This window comes from Schistocerca piceifrons, chromosome 2 (genome assembly GCF_021461385.2).
Source record: "Schistocerca piceifrons isolate TAMUIC-IGC-003096 chromosome 2, iqSchPice1.1, whole genome shotgun sequence".
Lineage (NCBI taxonomy): Eukaryota > Metazoa > Arthropoda > Insecta > Orthoptera > Acrididae > Schistocerca > Schistocerca piceifrons.
Genome location: NC_060139.1, coordinates 779,802,569 through 779,825,028, shown reverse-complemented (window position 1 = coordinate 779,825,028; position 22,460 = coordinate 779,802,569). Strand labels below are relative to the sequence as shown.

Below are 22,460 nucleotides of genomic sequence, written 5' to 3'. Positions count from 1 at the left end.
TACTACAGATCCAACTATCTCTATGATAAGGAACCCCTCCAATGCAAGTTCGCAAAAAATCAATTGTGTTTACAGCATTCAACACCCCATATATTGTTACCACGCAAGCACAATATTGGCTGCTAATGGCAATAGGGGGGAGGATGGGAGGTATTCAGTCATGAACACAACATGAAGTTATAGAGCATAGTTGAACTGCTTAGTTGACGAATAACTCCCAACAGTGCTATTGATGTTCATAGAAAGCAGAGTAATGGCGATAATAAACAGAGCAAACACTGCACTATATCTACAACAACAACAACAACAACAACTGCTGAAGTTGACATTTCATCAGAAAAGAACCCAATGAATTTTGCAGAGAGAGAAAGAAGTGGCAGACAAAATATTAGTGTCCCAGCAAGATGGGTCAGTGTAATGTTGGTGTTGTATTCGCTTGACTGTGCAGACAATGTACATCAGGAGTACAATGATGACAATATGAGTCTAAAAAGTGAAATTGATATTGAAACAGGCGTCAAACCATGTAGTTCATCAAACTTGTTAGACAGGAAGCCACAAATCCCATCTTCAGTGGAACATAGTAAAGGACAATCATTGTCCAAGGTCAAATCTGGTGATGTGAACCCATTTTAAGATATCAGAAAGTTTCCAAAAAACTGCTGCACTGTACAAAGCGACTCCTGCAGTAAAACAAAAGGCAGAACAACTGAATTTCTTAGGAAGTTGAGTTAGCCATAGTACTAGAATGGCAAAAATTCCATGTATAACAGAGTTTGATAAAAGGACACAAAGGGTTAAGTATTCTTTCTTCTATCATATTTACTTTCTTGTTTTTAAGTTCTGAAATTTCATTCTGCACTGCAGCTAGTCAGCTATCACTTCCCAGTATTTTATGTCACAGATTACCCTGAGAAATTAGTGTGGAATGAATGACGTTGCTGGAGATAAGCTACAGAGTCTACAATATGGAGACCACCACAATAAGTGAAATAATGCTCTCTCTCTCTCTCTCTCTCTCTCTCTCTCTCTCTCTCTCTCTCTCTCTCTGTGTGTGTGTGTGTGTGTGTGTGTGTGTGTGTGTGTGTGTGTGTGTGAGATGAGAAGAAATAATGGAATAATAAATTCTTTTTATGGCTCATGAAAGAAAAGTTTTCTGCAGTTCATAAAAGACAAAAATGTCTGTTAAAATTACCAAGGAATGTTATACTATTTCAACAGGAAGAAAGGTCCATTGCTTTAGTATTTTCTTTTTTTTTTTTTGCAATTAGTTTTCATGGTGCTAATATGCCGCACTAGTTGAAACAGGATGTTCTAATAGAAATTAATATTACAACGTATTTTTCAACATGGGGAGGTTGGAAGAAGTGCTCCCTAGTTGGCACATTCAAAAGTCTTAAAGGTCAAATATTACACTTCTTTATAGCTGTTAATCACCAGAAACAATAAGGGGTCCTAATGCTGAAACACTGAACAGTTTTTGCAATCTCATTCAGAACAAAAGGAAATAAAATCACAAGAAGTTTATCTGGGTGTGGACAATGGTGTTGTGAACTTCAAGGTAATTATTATCTTATCCTGAATCTATTGCCAGTGAATTATGCAGTTTCACAGAATAACTTCAGAAAATCAAAAGCAAATGAGCAGAAATTAAGTCATTGATAGTCACAGATAGGAAAAAAGGATTGGCTGACATGCTTCACATAAAAATGGGAAACATTCATGTGCAAACATGCAGGAATCCTAAAAGTGACAGAAGAGTCCAACAAATGCTAAGTTTATTGTGAAAGCTGTAAGAATTTTATTCAGAAGTTTCAAAATAGTTTGAAAATTGCTAATAGACGACACTGTAATTGCAATACATAGTGCCTACAAGCAGTGCACCACAGCTCAGAGTTCAAATGTGAGTGAATTCCTAAGGGACCAAACTACTGAGGTCATTGATCCCAAGACTTACACACTACTTAAACTATCTTATGCTAAGATCAACGCACACACACATCCATGTCCGAGGGAGGACTCGAACCTCCGCAGGAGGGGCTGCGAAATCCATGACGTGGCGCCTCTAACTGTGCGGCCACTCCGCACGGCCAGCTCAGAGTGATCAATAGCTTCGTTGAGATGCGAAAGGAGATTAGTGTACTGAAGAAAGAGGTTAAAAGCATGTATTCACTGAACAACATGTTTTTCTGGTACTAGATTACTGTAGGTTGGAATACAGTTCTACAGCAACAGGGCACAGTTTTCAAACACAATTTAATGTTCCAAAAGGACCTGATGTGAAAATCATTCACAAGCTCTTAGCCAAATTACAATGGACAGGCAGCATTGCCGATGATATAGATATGAATGTTGGCCCCAGGAAAACTGTACTTACTCCTGAAAAAGTAGCCACAGTTTCTGGAGTTATTCAGTAAAAGCCAAGAAAATCCATCTGAAGAATTGAAGCAGAGACTGGTTCAAAGAGCTCCAGCATGCAGAAAATACGAGACAGAGCCTACATATTTCCATTCAAAATCCAAAGCCATCATTTTTACAAGCTGTAGAACAGGGAGCTGACATTGTGAACAAGATTCGCACAATGACTGATGATAAAGTAGTTGATGCTGGCTACCTCTGGTTCACAGATGAAGCACAGTTTCACCTGCTAGGAGGCTTGAATGAACAAAACTGGTGATTTTGGGGTTCCAAAAATTCCCATTTGTGTGAAGCAAAACCAATATATTCTCACAAAGTTACTGTTTTGACTATGGTATGCAGCAGAAACATAATTGTCCCTTTTTATGTGAGAAACAATAACTAGTGAATGTTATTTGCAGGTTTGGGAAAATTTGTTGCCCTACAGTTAGTGTTGGAGGACCTACAGACACTGAGTGGTTCATGTATGAAGGGACCAGACCACATCACACCAAACATTTATTTCACTTTCTTGATGAACACTTTGTAAATACAGTCACTGAAGTGGGTTATTGCAAATACACTGATGCAGGGATGGATTGGCCTCTGTGTTCACTCAGTCTGACTCCTTGTGACTACTTTTTGTGAGGTACATTGAAAGACACTGTCTACTGGAACCACCCCACCATGTTGGATATGCTTGAATTGATAGTCTGTGTGGAATCTGAATCCATTTCCACTGGGACACTACAGGATGTGATGACAAATTTCATGGTTCATTTGCACCACCTCCATACTGCAAGTGGTGGACATTTTGAAAAGATTGTGATGTGATTGCAAAGACTGCTTGTAGAGTATAAGTTCAATCATGAATGCTGATTCTGTACAAGATGCACAGCTATAGTGCCATCTGTCAACAGATTTTCAAACTCTCTTGAAACTTCTGTATAAAATTGTGACAGCTTTCACAAAAAAACATACCTTTTGTTGCACTCATCTATTGATCTTCGTTTTTGAGATATTTTGAAACCAGGGATGCACTTGCCAGACACCCTGCAACAGGAATACTTCAAAATTGCTATAAAGTCACTATTTTGGAGGTAATTCATTTTGATTCGATTTAATATGGTTTGTCTTGCTTAATAACACTGTGCAGTTTAAGTAATTAAATAACCAGTACCAGTAATCACAATGAATGCATCTACAGGAAAACATGTTTCAGCAATGATCGACATTTACACAGTGTGATATGTTTCCACTCTTTCAAATCATTAGCTATTTTGCATGCTGGTGCACTTGAAGCTGATATTCACTGTTCATTTGCCACAGTACACAGAACAAAAAAAGGCTACTTAAATCTACTCTAATGCCAAAAATACATTTCTAGATATTAAAAAGTCCATTTGTAAATGCTATTAATAACTAACAAAAAATAAAAAGCACTGTACTTCAAAAATGCAGTAGAGAAATTTATGACTACAGGGGCTTCAAATATTACAGTAAGGCTGAGAATAATTAAAAAAATGGGAAGAACAGATAATTTACTTTTTCAGCTAAGTTTTTGTTACATAAATATGGAAAAGGGTGAAACAGGATTTATAAAGGTAACATAAAGACTGATGTTCCTCTGCTGAAAATTTATACCAATGAGACTAAATTATTTTCTACTTTTCTTAAAAAATGTAAACCAAAACATATCTTACAACAGAGCACAAAAAATCCACCACCAGCAACCCTCCACCTACCAAAAAGCAAACAATGTGCAGCAGCAAATTCACACATATTGCAATGCATGAATAAAGCTGCAAAATTTCAGCACAATTTAGAAAAAAAACTACTTACAAAAATTGTGATGATCAGACTAGTTGACAGGAATGGTGTGTTACACTTTGGTATCGGAAGTACCTATCCCCACCTTAATTGTCACACCATCGTCTTCCTCCTCCTCTGGCATTGATGACAACCTCCTCTTCTCATCATCAGTTATTGCATCTCTTTTATGCCCACGCTTTTTAGATTTTGAGCTAAATATAAGTAAAAATGTGATGAGTTGATGTGAATGAAAAATACCTGTTGCAAAACTGAATTAGGAAGGTGTGAGTTATTAGGAAGGTGTGAGCTATTATTGTGAGTTGTTATCATCTAAAAGACCAGATGAAAAAAATATGGATTCACACACATAGAAATACAAAACTCAGCCTTGTATTGGTGAAGAGACCAATTACTGTCTAGCACAAGAGCCAATTGGTTGTATTTGACAGAAGCACTTAAGCATGATCTCAGTGTCAGGTCTCATAATCAATTTCCTCAGGAATTAATATTATGTAGATCTAATGAAAGGCCCACAAAACTGATTGAAGTAGATTGTAGTGAAATACTTAAACACAATGTTACATTTTGTTTTCACGGATTATAAAAAGTTGCTTCTGAATAGATGCACATGAAGACAACCACATCTAAATCAGCCATTGGATTGATCAAACCTATAGCTGTGACAGAAGGAAAGTACAGATACAAACTATGAATTAAAGACTTTTAAAACGAGAAAGAGGAGCAGAGGCAGAAAGAGAAGCAGAGGGAGAAACAGAACACATGATTATTGGAGACCATTAAGTGTGAAACTGAAGTGATAAAACACAACAAATGCATGAAATACAAATACTGCAGTCAAAGTCTAAACCCAGGAATTGCAATTTCAGTACAGTACCACTGTATTGGTTCTTCAGTACAGTACCACCATACTGGTTCAAAATTATCATAATACAAAAATGAAGCAGTAGTGTGAGTTAGTTCTTTTCATAAATGCACTGTGTATGTGTGTGACGGCCACTTTCACCTCTGAACCCTTTCATAAGAGCTATAGCCATTCTTCTATGTTATTTTGTCAAGCAATACTGTATTACATATAAATGAACTACTTCAACTCAGATATTGGTTAAAGTATAAAATGTATCTGAAGTAAAATTGTGTTATAGGTTTTTTTTTTTAACAAAGTAATTTGTCAGACATAATAAACACATGTACTTCTTCAGATGAACAATGTGTAACAGGAATAAAGATTAGGCTATCAAGTGTTCATAATTTTTTTCCTTTAAATTTCTAAAAAGTTGTCCCTGCACTATCTATCCCATTTCAAAAGTTTATTGAGAGCAAATGTTCATAAGGGGTGTATAATTTTGCTGTCACTTTTACTTTTGAATTAGGCAACTCATTTTTCCAGTTATGGATGATGCAATCAGAATAATATCATCTACAATCCAGATATATGAAGATGCAATGATCATAAAAATGAAATTATTAAAATTGTCTAACTGAGAACATGCAGCATCTAAATAATTCTGAAGGAAATAATGCAGAATATTTGATTTGAGAATGAGGGTGATTTATGCACAACAAACATTATTAAGTTAAACAGATGGCACACAATATATGCTTTCAGAATACAACTAAATTTTTCCCCCTTTCAGCATCATTTTACTTGAGCGCTAACTAATACTATTACACCAGATATTTGTTTATTGATCACGTGAATGTGCACATTATTTCTGAGAAAGAGTACCATACAGTGTTTAATAAATATCCACTAATAAAATGTTCTCACACAATTGTTCTAGATTTGTAACTGTATTATACCAAGTGGCCCTCATTATACTGAGTTGTATAAAGACTGACATAGCAGTACGCAACACAGCCTGATCAAGGACAGTTGCAATAGTGTCTAAAATATTTCTTCATTTTAAAACATGGTTATATACCTAGAAGAATTTGGACAAACTTGAGAACAATTAATTAATATATAGGTGACTGGAGTTCTCAAACGACTGAAGCAATGCTACTTTGTAACTTCTCTGCCAAATGTAGGTATTCAGGAAATTTTACTTCTCATCCTTGATTGTACTTTTACTGTTCTATCCAATTTCATGTGATAAATACACTGCCTGACAAAAAAGTACAGCATCAATAAGGGAATGAGTAAACAAAATGAAACTTCCTGAGTTGAGAATGTATGTAATGTTAGTTCAGTAATCACAAAATCGAGTTAAATTTACAAAGAACTTGACAGTATCAATCCACTGTTGGAAAGGGAGTTATAAAGCTGTTGTATTCTCTCCTGAGGTAAGCTGATCCACAACTAACAATAGTTGTGGACCTTGATATCCTGGATACTTGCACCAGTATGGAGTTAACATATGAGCTGGTCCTACACATGTTCCATTAGAGACAGATCTGGGGATCTTGCTGGCCACATGAATACGTAAACATCACACATACAGTTCATAGACACACATGTCATATATCAAACATCATTGTCTCATTGAAAAATGGCACTGTGATACTGCTGCATGAGATGTAACACTTGAGGACGCAGAATATCTACAACAAAACATTGTGCCATCTGAGTTCCCTATGTATCTACCAGTCACAACCTTAAGTCAAATCCAATTGTTCCACACATGATGACACCAGGAGTAACACCAGACTGCCTCTCCAAAACATAGGAAGAATGGGACCTCTTTGCAGATTTTCACCATACTCACTGATGACCATGTTCAGTGGTAATGCAGAACCATGTTTCATCACTGAACATAATGCAGTGCCATTCACCAGCACTCTATGCTTCCATCATGAAGCCACTCCAAAAGCAGCCATTTGTGTTATGGTGTTAATGTCAGTCTACGTATGGGATGGTAATTCCCTAGTCCAGTTGCTGTTACATCTACACCTACATCTACATCTACATTTACACTCTGGAAGCCACCTTATGGCGTGTGGTGGAGGGCTATGGGTATTAGTGTCATTTCTGCCTTTTCCTGTTCCAGTCATTGCTAGTCTCCAACCAATGGTGTGGAAAGACTCATAATTTTGCAGGGAGTCTGTTACTTGTTCTTGGATGGCAGGTGCAAATGTGAAGGGCTTACAATGTGCTTGGTGCATGATTTAGCGATGGTCAGGTGGTGTCGACCAGAACGTAGGTGACAAATATGCCTGCCCTCATTCTCATGTAGTCCAACATCAGGACAGTTCAACTTCCAAATGCCACAGAAATCTGGATATTACACAATTCAACCAGCCAGCCAAATGGAGACCTACAATGAGGCTCCTTCCAAACTCTGTCAGGAGCTGATAATGCTGTCCGACATGAGTATGTGGCATTTCCATGTCCTTCATAGTGATGCTGTTCACACTCCTTATATATCCTGCCAGGCCTGGTAACAACACTTAAGATGAACAGTAATAATGAATTCTGATCGCTGTTCTACCTGTCATAAAAAATTGCAACTATTATTATTTACATACCTGCCAATAATGTGTTCATGTAAGAAATTACATTTACATCCAACCATGTCTTCTGCATGCTTCACCTTTTTGTCAGGCAGTGTGCACTTATCTAATATATATGTCTATTTTCAAGACAATGCAAGCCGATTTGGTCAACATGAAGATGTGATGCAGTAAAAATGTGTGTAGCTTTGGAAGAAGAATGAAATGAGACAGTATTGAGTTTTGTTATGTTTCAGCATTGTTTGGCAGTGTATCAGATTGGTACCGATATTATACGAGACATTAGTCGTAGTGCATAGTTTTAATGATTTTTTTTCATTGTATTTTTATCAGCATTCATTCACAAGAGAAACATCAGTCATAACAAGCTTACATTAGAGAACACAATTTTTGTGCGGGGTCAAACATAAAAGTTAGAACATCAAAGGGTACACAGAAATTGTAATGTAGTTCATTCTTAGAGACATTGATTATATTGCATATGATGCAGAAGCATTATGATAGTAGGTGCAGTTTCCTCACATTTTAAGTCACTTTCATGCTCACGTAATATTCCTGTATCAGAGTGTGCAGGTCAGGATAACATGCTAGGACTATCACTTCCTGGCGAATACACTATGTTTCTAAATGCACACTTGCATGCATTCCGTAGCAGATAAATTTCAGGCAATACCTTTATTATATCTTTGACAATTCTTCTGTGTAGATTCATTTAGAAAGGCAACATACCAAAAGCATGTTTATAAAACATAGTAACACCAATAATAATAATAATAATAATAATAGCATAAAATCCTTCTATACTATACTATCACAGTTGTTTGCAGTTTTTGCTATGCCAAGTACTAACACCATGTTAAAGCGAACGAGATCACCTTGTGTTGCAATAAATATTTATTCAGAGATTTTTTTAGCCTTTAGTCAAACCATTCTACTAACATTTTTGGCATTTTTGGCATGTAAAAATCATTGACAGTATTATGATGCTCAGCATTCAGTCTGGTTTGTGACATTTTTACGTGACCATCCCATATATTCTCATATATTTCTAAATTTTTCAATTCCATTCTATTTTCTCATGGATTTCATATCAGACCTGTAATGAACTACTATGATGCGAAGTTCCAATAACTTGACTGGGACATTCCCCTATTTCTTTGTCTGTTTCATTTTGCTATTATTATTATCATTATTATTATTATTATTATTGTCATTGTCTTGATAGTGTGAAGTTCCTCATGTTCCACCCACAGTGCAATCCTCATTGAAATATCAGATACGCAAAATCAGTTTTTCTGTACTTAATGTACCCAGTTTAAAATCACAGAAGTTGCTCATAAGACATTTTGAATGTTTTAGGTATACATCTTTTGTTTTAATTCATTAGTTGCTACAACTTTTTTACATCACAACTATTTTCATGTACTTATGTACAAACATTCCACATGTGTTGTCTGGCTCACACACCTACTAAGCAATAAGCATAAAATTCCATACTCTATGGCAAGGGATGGAAATTAAGAAAGCAGCACTCAATCCTACAGTCAAATGAAATTCTCAGAGTTCGGTAGGATGGGAAAATATAGATATGATACACAGAGCACATCAACAAAATTAGCTAAATAAAGCCTAAAATGAAACTGTGAGGAACACCAGTTGAAACAAAAAGACTTCTGGTCAACTACATGCAAACAATTGCACTTCGTCCTTCCTAGAAAACTACACAAAATACTAAATCCAAAAGAAAATTACACTGAACATGAAACATGTAGCCACGTAAAACATAGAAACTACATGAGCATGAAGAAAGAGCTCTGATTAATAACTGCAAAGTTACTTTACTGTAATGTCAGTGCTGAACTGCAATGGAAGTATAAAAAAACAAAGCTGGATGCCGACACAATTCCCAATCTAAAATGACAATTTCTCTTTCCTCTTTGTTCTTGCATACAATAAAATACAGACCCTCTTTTCTGCCATACACAGCCAGAAAATAACTCTTAGTTTAGTTCCCGTAAAAACTCCTCTATAGACAAAGCCTTATTTGATCTCACAAATGAGACTGTTAAAGACAATAATAATATCATGTACATATTCTGTGACATTTCCAAGGCCTATTTTTGCATGTACCCTGAAATTTTACTAAAGATAAAACTAAACTAAACTCTGCCTGAACACGCCATGAAGGCCCAATGGTACTGGCTGGCTGCTATGTCATTCTTAGCCCACAGGCGTCACTGGATCCGAGATACTAAGATATATCACTACCATGTCACTTGCATGGCTGGAATTAAACCTCTGCAGTGGTAAGCAAAGCATCACATTAATGAGTTGCATGACCAACAACAACTAAAATCATACTGGGCAAAAAGTCGTCCTATAAGTCTCACTACCTAGCAAAATTCTTGTTTTTAAACTACACAAATAAATGTTTTTAGAAACAGTTATCGTCTTTGATGTTATGAGAGTACTGATAGTGTGTCCAAACTCAAGCATACCAAACACAGCCAATATTATACCTGAACTAGTATATAAATTTTGCATAACAAGATGCTTGGCTCTTTATCTAAAAAAAATCTGACTTATGAAGCATTAATTTTCTCACTTACAACCTGAAACTTTTTTTGGAATTTCTTGGAGGCCAGATGGACAACAAATTCAAATTCAATAAATACACTGATGTAAGGAATCAAAAAAATTCTTTTCATCCCGCGCGAAAAACACCTTTCTATGTCTTAACCTCTAGATCTAAATGAAACAATATTTCACATATTTTCTGTCCTCCTTATCCTATGCAGTAGTAGTTTGAGACACTGCATATAAGACCAACAAGTATTGCTTTTAGAAAAATATTGTAATAGGAGTGTTTTTTAACTGAATACCTTACAGTGGCTGCTTCAAGGATCTATGGAATTTTAAATATATTTTCTGGCTTATATTTTTAAAAAATCAGGAACTGATCATATTTTTATTAAAATGTCATACAGAGAGCAATATTAGAAGGAAATAACTGTACTTTCCAAGGAGGGAATATACTGTTTCAACATCTAGGATAATCCAACACTGAAGTTAGGATCTGTATAGTAGCTAATCCAGCTGTCACTGAAGTATACATGGAATTTCCCAGAATACTTAATAAGAGCAAATCACCTTACAGTAACTTAACAGGAGGTGGAAATAAATGTCTTAGAGATTTAAATACTGATATAGAAATCCTTATTATCCAGGCAGATGAGAGCAATGCTACAGGGGTAAGGAGAAAATTGGCTTTAGTGGGTCTTTCTGTTACTACCAAAGACAATAAGTATCTCTTGAAGTCAGAAGATACATCACCATGAACGTATTGTTTACCAAAAAACTGCAGGCCAGGTGCACCACTGAGACTGTCAAGCATGGAGCCACTGTCTTACAGCCATTTACCAGAGAAACAAACACTTACATGAAAAATTTGACTTAACAGTGCTCAAATTGAGTTCTACAGATATTATGGCCAATCTGATACTTCAATATTCAGCATGATTTTTTATGAATGAGGTGATATCACAAGTAGAAGTTCATCATAAAGGTCATAACAAATCTTTCTAGATATTGTCCCATGTCAAATTACTATCAACTAGGCAACAAATTCTATGATCAACCTGATTGAGTAATAATTGAAAATCCACTCAAAAGTTATCTAATAACCGTATTCGCAAAACTTTGAAGCAACAGCTCTTTGTATGTCCTAGAAGAGCCCCACCTACATTTTCGGCTTGTTGTTGAACTTTTGTGACATGATCATGAGAATAAATGCAACTCTCTGAGTTTCTAAATTTTTGAATGGTATTAATTCCATCAAAGTTCTCACTGAAAGCATATGATTAGTTCTCAGTTTTGGATGTAGGACTGGCAGTTTACTTACAGTTTTCTACATGGATGATGGTAACCTGCCTAAAAAACAAATACCTTTACCAAGCAGAAGAGAGAAGGAATTAAATCACTGTTGGACAATGCTTAGAGAATCTGTGAGCCACAGTAGTTGGGAGGGGGAATAGATCAGTTAAAGGTAGCCTCTACAAGAAACTGTTGAATCAACAATAAGATACACAGATGATTGTATCCTATCAGATTTGGACACAATGACAAAAACATTTGTAATGGAAAAATGCTGTGTACACACAAGTGAACATGTTTGAATTTTGTAAATGACACCTGCATCCTAGATTATTGTCAAGATGATTATACAAGAGTTCTTGTACTTGTGGCTACGTTTACACTGGAATAACAAAAACATTGAACACAGGGCTCAAGGAACATAAAAACAGACTTGACAGGGGATAACCACATATGATTCTCTAAAAGAGAAGTTGTGTTTTACTATGCAAAATGTTGAGAGAGGACATATAAATTCAAAAAACTGAGAATGGCATCAACAGAAATAATGAAGTTCTAAAACTAGATAATCTGTCAGCACTGCTGTATCATAAAGCAAATATTCAGTCACTGAACAAGGTCCAGTACACAGGTTTGTCTGGATAAGCATGAACTATCCAGCCATTCTTACTAAAGCTACCAGCATTGCAGTAAATGTCAGAGGTTATTCAGACAAGTGATCAGTGTCACCTGTAGCAGGAAATAATGCTTGGATTGCAAGATTATTGAAAGCATTTTCACTTCTCATGAAAGGTTGGGGAAAGGAAGTGTAAAATTACATAAATAAACTACTAAACAATGGAAAATCCAGGATGGAATGTAACGATACCCGAGAAGGAAAGTTGCTACTCACCATATAGCAGAGATGCCGAGTCGTGATAGGCATAACAAAAATATTCACACAATCATCACTTTCGGCAATTAAGGCCTTTGTCAGCAGTAGACACGGACACGCGCAAGCCCGCGCCCACACACACACACACACACACACACACACACACACACACACACACACATAAACGCAACTCGCACACACGCCTGCAGTCTCAGAGAGCTGTGTTTTCAGCTCTCTGAGACTGCAGGTGTGTGTGTGTGTGTGTGTGTGTGTGTGTGTGTGTGTGTGTCTACTGCTGACAAAGGCCTTAATGGCCAAAAGCTATAACTGAGTGAATCTTTTTGTTGTGCCTATCGCGACTCAGCATCTTCGCTATATGGTGAGTAGCAGCTTTCCTTCTTTGGTATTGATAAATAAACTACTGTTTGCCAAAATTCTTGAAAACCTGGTCTCTCCTCATTCCTCATTTTTAGTAAGTCATTAGTTTCTCAGCTGGTTTGATGCTGGCCTTCTACTCTTCTTATTTTCTTTCCTTGCTGAAGGGGATATGTCCTTGTGGTTCCAAAAGCTATGATTGCTCTCATAATTTTTTATAAGTTTATGTCTGGGTGGTAAATTCAGGTCAGTGCACATGTCTCTTAGTGAATTTAATAATTTTCTGACTGGAATCCCCCCCCCCCTTTTTTAAATATATATTTTTTAATATATATGTATATATATTTCGATTGCAACCCACGCATTTTTACAAGGGAAACTTTTCTCCTAGGCCTCTGAAATGTCCTACTAAACTGCTTCAGTCATGTCTTGTACATGACACGCAGATGATGATCATAGAGCCACCTACTTAAACTTCCATTTAAAAATGATCCTTAGGTAAACTTTCATGCCTCTGAGATGCCAACTAAACTTGAGTCAAATAAAAAGGCTTACAGCAAACTACAAGCAATGCAACATTTATTTAAACACCTTAAAGTGTGCATGTTATACCTTATATCTATCTTCCATCCATTCCACACATATATAAACTGAAGTCCCCCACTGTGGTTTCTGTCTGTATGTTCAGGCTAATCTCGGGAACTACTGTAGGGAATTTGATACAGTTTACACTAATAGACTAATTCATGAGGAAGGTTTGCACTTATAATTTACAAATATTTCATGCAAATTGGCCAAATATGATGAATTAAAGTGTACTGTCACTGTGAAATGGTGCCATTGCCATCTGGTGGGGAATGGCAGAACCATCTAGAATGATCCATATGTGGTATATGTATAAGGCTGCCCAACTGCAACACCAAACCAGTGTGAGCTACCCCATCAGAAGGCTGGTGTGACGTACTACAGACTTCCTAAAGTACCTGTGATGCAGGGCTTGTCAGATGTTAAGCTCATGAATATTTAAGAGGTGTGAAGTGAAAATGTGGGAAAAAGTCGCACAGAAAATGTAGCTCCCACTGGATGGCACTGAAGCTGAGCAGCCAGTAAGTGGCTGTAGTTTGCACCAAATTCTGTTACTGTCAGGCATACTGAGCCATACTGATGCTGCATTCAGGCAACCAGCAAGTGGCCATAGCATGCACTGAACTGTTGCTGAGGTTGGGGGGACCAGGTGGCAATGTAGCTTGCAGCTCCCACTATTGCCACGAGATGCCACTCAAAACTCCAATTAAATATGGATGAGAATTCTGCTAACAAGTACTGTTGGAACTGTTTAAGTAATACGAAAGAGATGATATTCAATTACCTAACACGGTACTCTGAATTCTAATCATAACTCTATGCAGATGTCTGTAAACAAAATTACTGGTGTGTCAGACAAGTCTTCTGGCTGCAGGTACCTAGTACTACTCTTGCAAAGCCAGGGAGGGTCGTTAGTACCAAATATTTCAGTGGACCATTTAATAAGTTTTTGGCATCAATATTTATAATATTGATAAAATGCTTCAGTGAACATTGCTTCTAGATGTTAGCCAAAAATAAAAATGTGCAGACTAGTGCACATTATAAAAATAATAAATCATTTTAATACAAATACCGCCAGGTTGTTACTGATCACTATCTGACAGTAACACTGCTCTTCATTGGGCTACTCTTCTTAGTTTGTTTCCCATAGTTGCTTGTGACTTCGAAATACATCTTCATTTTTCACTGACACACTTGCTTTAATAAATTTTTATTATGAAATTTGTTCAGAAATGTAACTGATATCTCCAATTCTGTTTTTTAGTGCCATTCAAGACTGTCATTTTTCCTTGTGTAGTTGATAAAATCCATTCCTGAATCATTTACCAGGTTTTCCAGTTTTAACTAGTTTTCTCCATTTCACATATCTTTTATTCTTAGTCCAACTTCTGCACTATAAAATAAACTAAAATACACTCTTAATTGGGATGTCTGGAAATTTTAAGTTACATGATTTATTCTCAGCCATTATCTATCAGTTCTTTCCAATCTGGGATAGGTTCTTGACTCTGCTGGTTACAGCATAAGCAGTTGTCAGATTAGAAAAGAGCTTTTCAGTAATGACTGAGACTATAAAATGTTGACATGTGATGTGTCTGGATCAGTAGAAGATTGTGAATTGTAGTAACCTCCCAACCAAGCTCCTTAATTGCTGCAGCTTTAATCTTGTTGGTAGTTTGTGGATTTGTTTCATCACCTTGTAAAAGTTCTTGATGCAGCCTCTGTTGTTTGCAGCAAATGTCAGCTATTACAATTACATACATAAGATGTAAATTTGCATTACATGATACCAAATGCGAATTATTATTTTCAATGGATGGTCAGAAATGTTCCACATTTTTATTGGTATTTCTCTCTTTGATGTTGGCATAAAAAGGCAAATATTCTTCTCTAAAATAACAATCTCGGATAAGGATGGTGAATATTGTTCACACGCTAAATAACAGGTACACAGTGATGCACTAATTATCACCTGTTGATTTGTACGTCATATTTCCTGGCAAAGCAGATGTCACACAATGATTGACAGAACTGATTTCCTTAAATCTCATATTGGCTGGACTGACTTAGATGATTCATCATGGATTTATGTCTTGAGATGGTCCTCATGAATAACAGACTTGTCAAAAATTACAAATTTCTATTGTTACAATGGCACACTCTTACACTGCCACTTAACAATGCATTCTCCCTGTAGAATGCAGAAATATTTTGAATGACTGCCACTAAATTTTTCTCTTCTGTTGAAATCAAAAAGAAGAACACATCTAAATGTCAGTTTTTTTGATCTGACAGTCAATTTTCTTTACCCCTTGAATATCACAAAGATTCTTCAAAGCACAAAATTTAGAATTTGTTTATAACCTTAGCTCTCAAAACAATGAATGAAATTGGTTATGGTACAAGTTAATAAGCTTTTCCAATTGAAGTCAGTATCCATAAATTTTTTTGGGTTGGAAATGACAGTATTGTAAAATGACAAATCAATGTTGCTGCTGTCATTCTATCAGAGTATCAAATACTGCTGGGGCAATGCAAATTCAACATCCTGTATTTGCTCCTATCTTGATAATTTCTTATAAGAAGTGTAAATAAAAGTCAACAATGGAAACATAGTGAGCTGATGTTCTTCACTGACTGGGATTTGAGATGGAATTTTATTGACACACATTTATAGATTAAGGAAAGAGTTATTTTTGTGACACAGTGTTGCTCCTGTGATGTTTGGTGGCTGTTATGTTGCCGGGGTCAGTACACTGTGTGCCTTCCCCTAAGTGTTAATGGCTGTGCTTTACAGGGCAACCATGCGAGTGTAGTCAGTGTCTATGCTGGTTACTGCACACAGCCAAGACAATAATTACTTACAACCATCATTAAGGTTGGTTCATGATAGTAGGCTGCTTGACTGTATTGGTCACTTCTCTTATTTTTCTTTTGATGGTAAATGACCATCTAAAGATTACACAAGCCTTCAAAAACTATACAAGTTTCTGCATTCATTTTGGTATTCTGACACTGTGGATAAACTGTGTTGTCGAAGCCATGTATGACATTTGTGCTTCTTTAGCAACATTCTGACAGTTTATTGCTCTCTATGAAGTACAATAATCTGCAGTAATCACAAAAGCAACATCTATGGCTGACCTCAAAAAGTTTACAAGGTGTACAACTTTGCTTCTGCCATTTGCCGATAGGTTGTAACAACGGTAAGTAGCGGTTGAAAGAAACAGATTGCAAATGTCAGGCAGTTAGCCTGGAACTCAGTTAACATAACCTCCTCCAAACATTAGTTGATTTGTGTCTGCATCATAAAGTTGTTCTTGTTTGAAAATGTCAGTTTACAACACTAATTCTCGTCATTTGCACGAGGTGTTACTGTTTTGTTTCAATATGAAGAAAACAGTGGCTGAGTCTCATTGAATGCTCTCAAGTACATATGGTAAGGACACTATTAGTGAAAGAACGTGTCATGAGTGGTTTCAATGTTTCAAGAACAGTGATATTAACATCGTAGACCGCCACAGTGGTGAAAGAGAGAATGTTTTCGAAGATGCAGAATTGGAGACATTGCTGAAAGAAGACTCGCATCAAACTCAAGAAGAATTGGCACGATTAGTGGGAGTGACACAGCAAGCCATTTCAAAATGTCTCAAGGCTTTGGGCATGATTCAGAAAGAAGGAACTTGGATCCCTTGTGAGCTGAAACCAAGAGACGTTGAGCGGTGTTTGTAAACAGTTGCTTCAGTGGCAAAAACCGAAGTGATTTCTGCACCACATTGTGACCAGGGACGAAAAATGAGTTCATTATGATAACCCTAATTGCAAAAAATCATGGGGATATCCCGGCCATGACTCCACGTCAACTGCCAAACCGAATATTCAAGGCTCCAAGATCATGCTCTGCATTTGGTGGGACCATCTTGGCATCATGTACTATGAAGTGTTAAAACCAAGTGAAACAATCACAGGTGCTCATTATCGAATGCAATTAATGCATCTGAGCAGAGCATTAAAACACAAATGGCCGAAATACAGCATGAGGCACAATAAAGTGATTTTGCAGCATGACAACGCTCGACCACACATTGCAAAAGAGGTCAAAATGCACTCAGAAACATTAAAATGGGAAGTCCTACCCCACCCACCGTCTTCTCCAGACATTTCTCCCTCTGACTATCACCTGTTAAGATCAATGGCACAAGGCCTGGCTGACCAACATTTCCGATCTCATGAAGAAGTCACAAATTGGATTGATTCGTGGATCGCTTCAAAAGATGAACAATTTTTTCGACGCAGGATTTGTACACTGCCTGAAAGATGGGAGAAAGTAGTGGCCAGCAATGGAAAATACTTTGAATGATACATGTGTAACTAATTTGTTTCATTAAAGCCTCAAATGTTGGGGAAGAAATGGCGGAAGCAAAGTTGTACACCTTGTATAATTTTTTTTTTGCTGTGGTAGATTGCTTTACTGCCCATCTGGTGCAGAATTTTGCCCACGTGGTTTGTAGTTTCCTGCATGAGGGCTAGAAGAGTGATACACAATTATTCCAATTTCTCTACTCTGTATGTAACTCATTTTTAGTGGGCATGATTATCATTGATGGTTTCTCCACTAAATCAGTTTGCTCTGAAGAGGTACGCAGCTTCTGCAGTTCCAGTTTTATGTAGTCCGCATCACATTTTGGTGAGTACTCTATTTCAACTTATGTAATATGAAACTGTTCTACTGGGGGTAGAGGTGTGATGTAATGCACAAGTATCTATAGGCGCTGATAAGCACTTTGTAGACTGTGGTCATCCTGGTGTACCACTTGGTGGCCTGTACACTTTTACATTAAGCAAGCTGTTCTTCATGAAAGCATCGAATGAATCAGCACTTTGTGCCATGCTGCTGCAATAAAAATGCTGGCTTTGTTAACTTGATATTTTTTTTGTCATATGGTGCTATGGAGAAGAGGTAAAAATTTTATGCATGGCTCAGATAACATAATAAATCTGCAGTGCCAAAATATCAGAATAAATGTAAATATGAATACACTTTCCTGCTGAGGGAAACTGCAGCTGAAGTAATCCATGTTTCTGAAATAAACTACTTTCAGCCATACTTTAACTTTTATAGGAACATGACTGGTTTTGTGATATTGAATCACATCTCCAGGTGTATGTCTACAAGGTAGGAAACATACAATCAACAGTAAGATAAAACAAATACCTGTCCTAATAATCTATGCTCGTAACAACCAATGTGGAACGCTCATACATCAGTAAAACATTTAAGCCCTGGTATGGGAAGGGGGATGACTCAATCTCCTCAAAATAAAATACTGTTACCCGCAACATGCAGGGCATAATAGTTCAAATTGACCAGATGAAAAACTGACATGTTAAAAGCTTGTTTACTTACAAAGAACAGAGCAAAATAAGAAAACAAGAAAAAGCAAAAGCCCCAGCTAACAACACTGAAAGCCCATGGCTATGAAAACTCACTTCATATCAGGACGCGGTGGACAGCAATCTTCCAATCGCCTCACCGTGTATAGGGCTAAGTGATAGTCAGTTCGCTCATGTGTCTGTTGGAGGGCTCTTAAACTACCATACACATGGCAGGGAAAGTTACAAATATTTTCACACATATCCAAATATCATGAGAATGATTGAGGCCCCTGTTACATGGCATAATCATACAAACTACAAAATACTTCACCATACAAATCTTTTAAAACCAGATAGACCAGACTCAAGGGCAGACAGAGTTGTAGTACATTCCTAGAGAAATCATTTAAAGCCGGTTCTTGAAACTTCGTAAGCCAGCATCCTTGGGGTAGTTTACGTCAATCTTCGAGAGTCTTCCAGTTCCTTTGTATCTCTATGGCATTGTGTCATCATTAAACAAACCTATGACCATTTGTGCCGCTCTTCTCTGTATACGTTCAACATCCCCTGCTAGACCTATATGGTATGGGTCCCACACAGTTGAGCAATATTTTAGAATGGATCACATGAGTGACTTGTAAGCAATCTCCTTTGCAGACTGATTGAACTTCCCCAGTATTCTACCAATAAACTGAAGTCTACCATCTGCTTTACTCACGACTGAACCTGTGTGATAATGCCATTTCATATCCCCACAAAATGTTACACCCAGGTATTTGTATGAGTTGGCTGATACCAACAGTGGCTAATTGATGTTATAGTTATGGGATACTATGTTTGTTTTTCATTTTGTGAAGTGCAAAATTTTACATTTCTGAACATTTAGAACAAGGTGCCAATATTTTCATCATGCTGAAATTGTATCAAGATATGACTAAATATTTATGCAGCTTCTCTCAGGTAGTACTTCATTATAGATAACTCCATCATCTGCAAAATGCCTGATTTTACTATTAATATTGTTTGCAAGGTCATTAATATACAACATGAACAGCATGGGTCCCAACAAACCTCAGTGGGGCACACTTGAAGTTACTTCTACACCTGATGATGACTCTCTATTCGGGATAACAAGCTGCATCCTCCCTATCAAAAACTACTCAATCCACTCACAGATTTCACTTGATACCCCATATGATTGTACTTCTGACAATAAGCATAGGTGTGGTACTGAGTTAAATGCTTTTCAGAAATCAAGAAATACTGCAGCTACCTGGTTGCATTGATCCAAAGCTTTCAGTATGTTATGCGAGAAAAGTGCAAACTGGGTTGTGTTTCACATGCCTGATATTTTCAAAATCCATGCTGGTTGGCACTGAAGAGGTCATTCTGTTCAAGATACCTCACCATGTTTCAGCTCAGAATACGTTACGAGATTCTACAACAAATTGATATCAAGGAAATTGGACGGTCGCTTTGTGGATCATCACTTCTACTATCCTTCTTGTAGATGGGTGTGGCCTGTGCCTTTTGCCAAGAACTGGGCAAGATTGTTTTGTTTGAGGGATCTACACTTGATTACAGTTAAAAGAGGCGCTAACTGAGCCACAGATTCTCCATAGGACCTGACAGGAGTTCCATCGGGGCCGGGAGCTTTGTTTAATTTTAATGATTTCAGCTGTATCTCAACATCACTGACACTAATACTTATTTCATTCAGCTTTCCAGTGGTAAGAAGATTAAATTGGGGCAATTCTCCTTGGTTTTTTGTTGTAAAGGAATACTGGAAAATGGAGTTAAGCATTTCTGATTTTTCTTTGCTATCCTCATTTTCAATTCCTGTCTCTTTCGATAGGGCTTTAACACTAACTTTGGTACCACTAACAGCTTTAGATATGATCACTCGACAATATTCAGGTACAGTAGTCACTCAAGGCATCACACATCGCTCTCTTGACAACCAAATGCATTTCTACGGCATCTCTCTATCAATAGCCCAGGTTCCCGCCCATTATGAACATGTCTAACCAGTGCATGGTCAACTATTCTTTTAAACTTGAACCAGAGTTCCTCTACATGCTCCTGTCCTGTGCTGAAAGTTTCAATCTTCTCACTGAGATATGACACTACCAATTTTTTTATCTAGTTTACTGAACATACACTGTATCTTTCTGCTTGGTTTAGTTGTTCTTTGTGCTTTGGTAATTATTGTTGCCACTAACTCATCATGGTCACTGATACCAGTTTCAATGTGGACATTCTTAAAGAGATCAGGTCTTTTTGTTGCCATTAGATCCGATATTTTTCCATCATGAGTGGGAGTTCCTAAGTACCTGTTCTATATAGTTTTCAGAGAAGGCATTTAGTAAAGTTTCACAGGATGTCTTATCACACTAACCACTAACAAAACTGTAATTTTCCCACTTGATTGATGATTACAGTATGACTGGGGAACTTAAGTACAAGTGAACTGAGGTTTTCAAAGTTTTTGGTAACATCAGGAGATGAGTCTGGTGGGCAACAGGAGGAGTCAATTATCATTTTACATCAACCCTTGATACCAAGTCTTGCCCAAACAATCTCAAATGCAGCTTCAATTTCTATCTTGGTGGACCTGAGTTTCTCGTCTACTGCAACAAATACACCATCTCCATTTCCCATTTGCCTATCCTTTCGATATACATTTAAATTCTCCCTGAAAATCTCACTGCTATCAATTTCAAGTTTCTACCAGCTTTCTGTACCTAGTATTATGTTAGATTTACTGCTTTTTATGAGCACTTAAAACTATGACACTTTGTTGTGAATGCTTCTGCAGTTTACCATTAGGATTTTAACTCTCTCACCTGTGGGAGGCATTTCTTTCGATCTTACACTGATACTTCTGGGTTTCCTACAGCTATTGTTATCTGTACTGGATGGAGAATCCTCTAATCTGAAAAACCCTTGTGTGCACCCCACACACAGTCAGCTACCTGAGTGGCAGCCTGTGATGTGTACCACACACCTGACCTATTTAGGGGGAGCCTACAGTTCTCAACCCAACAGCGCAAAGGGTCATGGTCAGTTCTGTGGACAATGCTGCAAATTGTGAGCTTCATTGAAACTCCACACACAAGACTGGCCTTCTCAACCTTCTCTGCCAGTTGCCGGAATGACCCCAGAATGACCTCAGAGACCAGATGAAAGGCATCATTTGTTCTAACGAGTGCCACAACCTGCAATTGGTTGCACCCTGTTCCCTCAATGGCTGCTGAAATAGCCTATTAAATGAGGCTCCCAGGCATACACAATGAGTGAAGCTGGTGTCCTTTGCTGTCCCTTGTTGCAGTTTTCCTAAGGGGTACCATCATTCATCAAACAATTGAACTGTCGATGATTGATAGACCCCTTACCCTTTTTCATTTGCCACCTCCTGACACTGAACGAAACAGGTTTCATTGAAACAGGTGGAGTGAGCCCACTGCCTCACTTTCAGTTTCAGTGAAAGGCCTCAAACTTGTTGATTAGGGAGATAGGTACAACACCCTGAGTCCTCCGTGGTCTCTGTCCACCCTGTACAGGATGCCTAGATCTACCATTGACATGCCACCTGCAGTCATGTGACAGGTAATGACAGCTCCTGTACTTTCTGCAGAGGAGGCAGGATTCACATGAGAGGATAGTACTTGATGTAATTCTGGTACAGGTATCA

The 22,460-nt window shown here is 37.4% G+C and overlaps 1 protein-coding gene across 8 annotated transcripts in view; it reads right to left on the bottom strand.

Moving 5' to 3' along the window:
• Positions 1-22,460, bottom strand: part of LOC124777617 (sodium bicarbonate cotransporter 3) — a 960,712-nt gene that overhangs the window by 24,991 nt on the left and 913,261 nt on the right. For 5 of the 8 annotated variants that reach the window (XM_047253080.1, XM_047253083.1, XM_047253084.1 and 2 more), the window contains one exon: positions 4,313-4,421. The exons of 1 other annotated variant lie outside the window; for it this stretch is intronic. In XM_047253080.1, coding sequence (XP_047109036.1) covers positions 4,313-4,421 — 109 coding nt within the window. Of the gene's footprint in view, positions 1-3,378; positions 3,451-4,239; positions 4,422-22,460 lie in introns of all 8 variants that reach the window. 2 more of the 8 variants (XR_007015757.1, XM_047253082.1) reach the window with 2 other exon arrangements.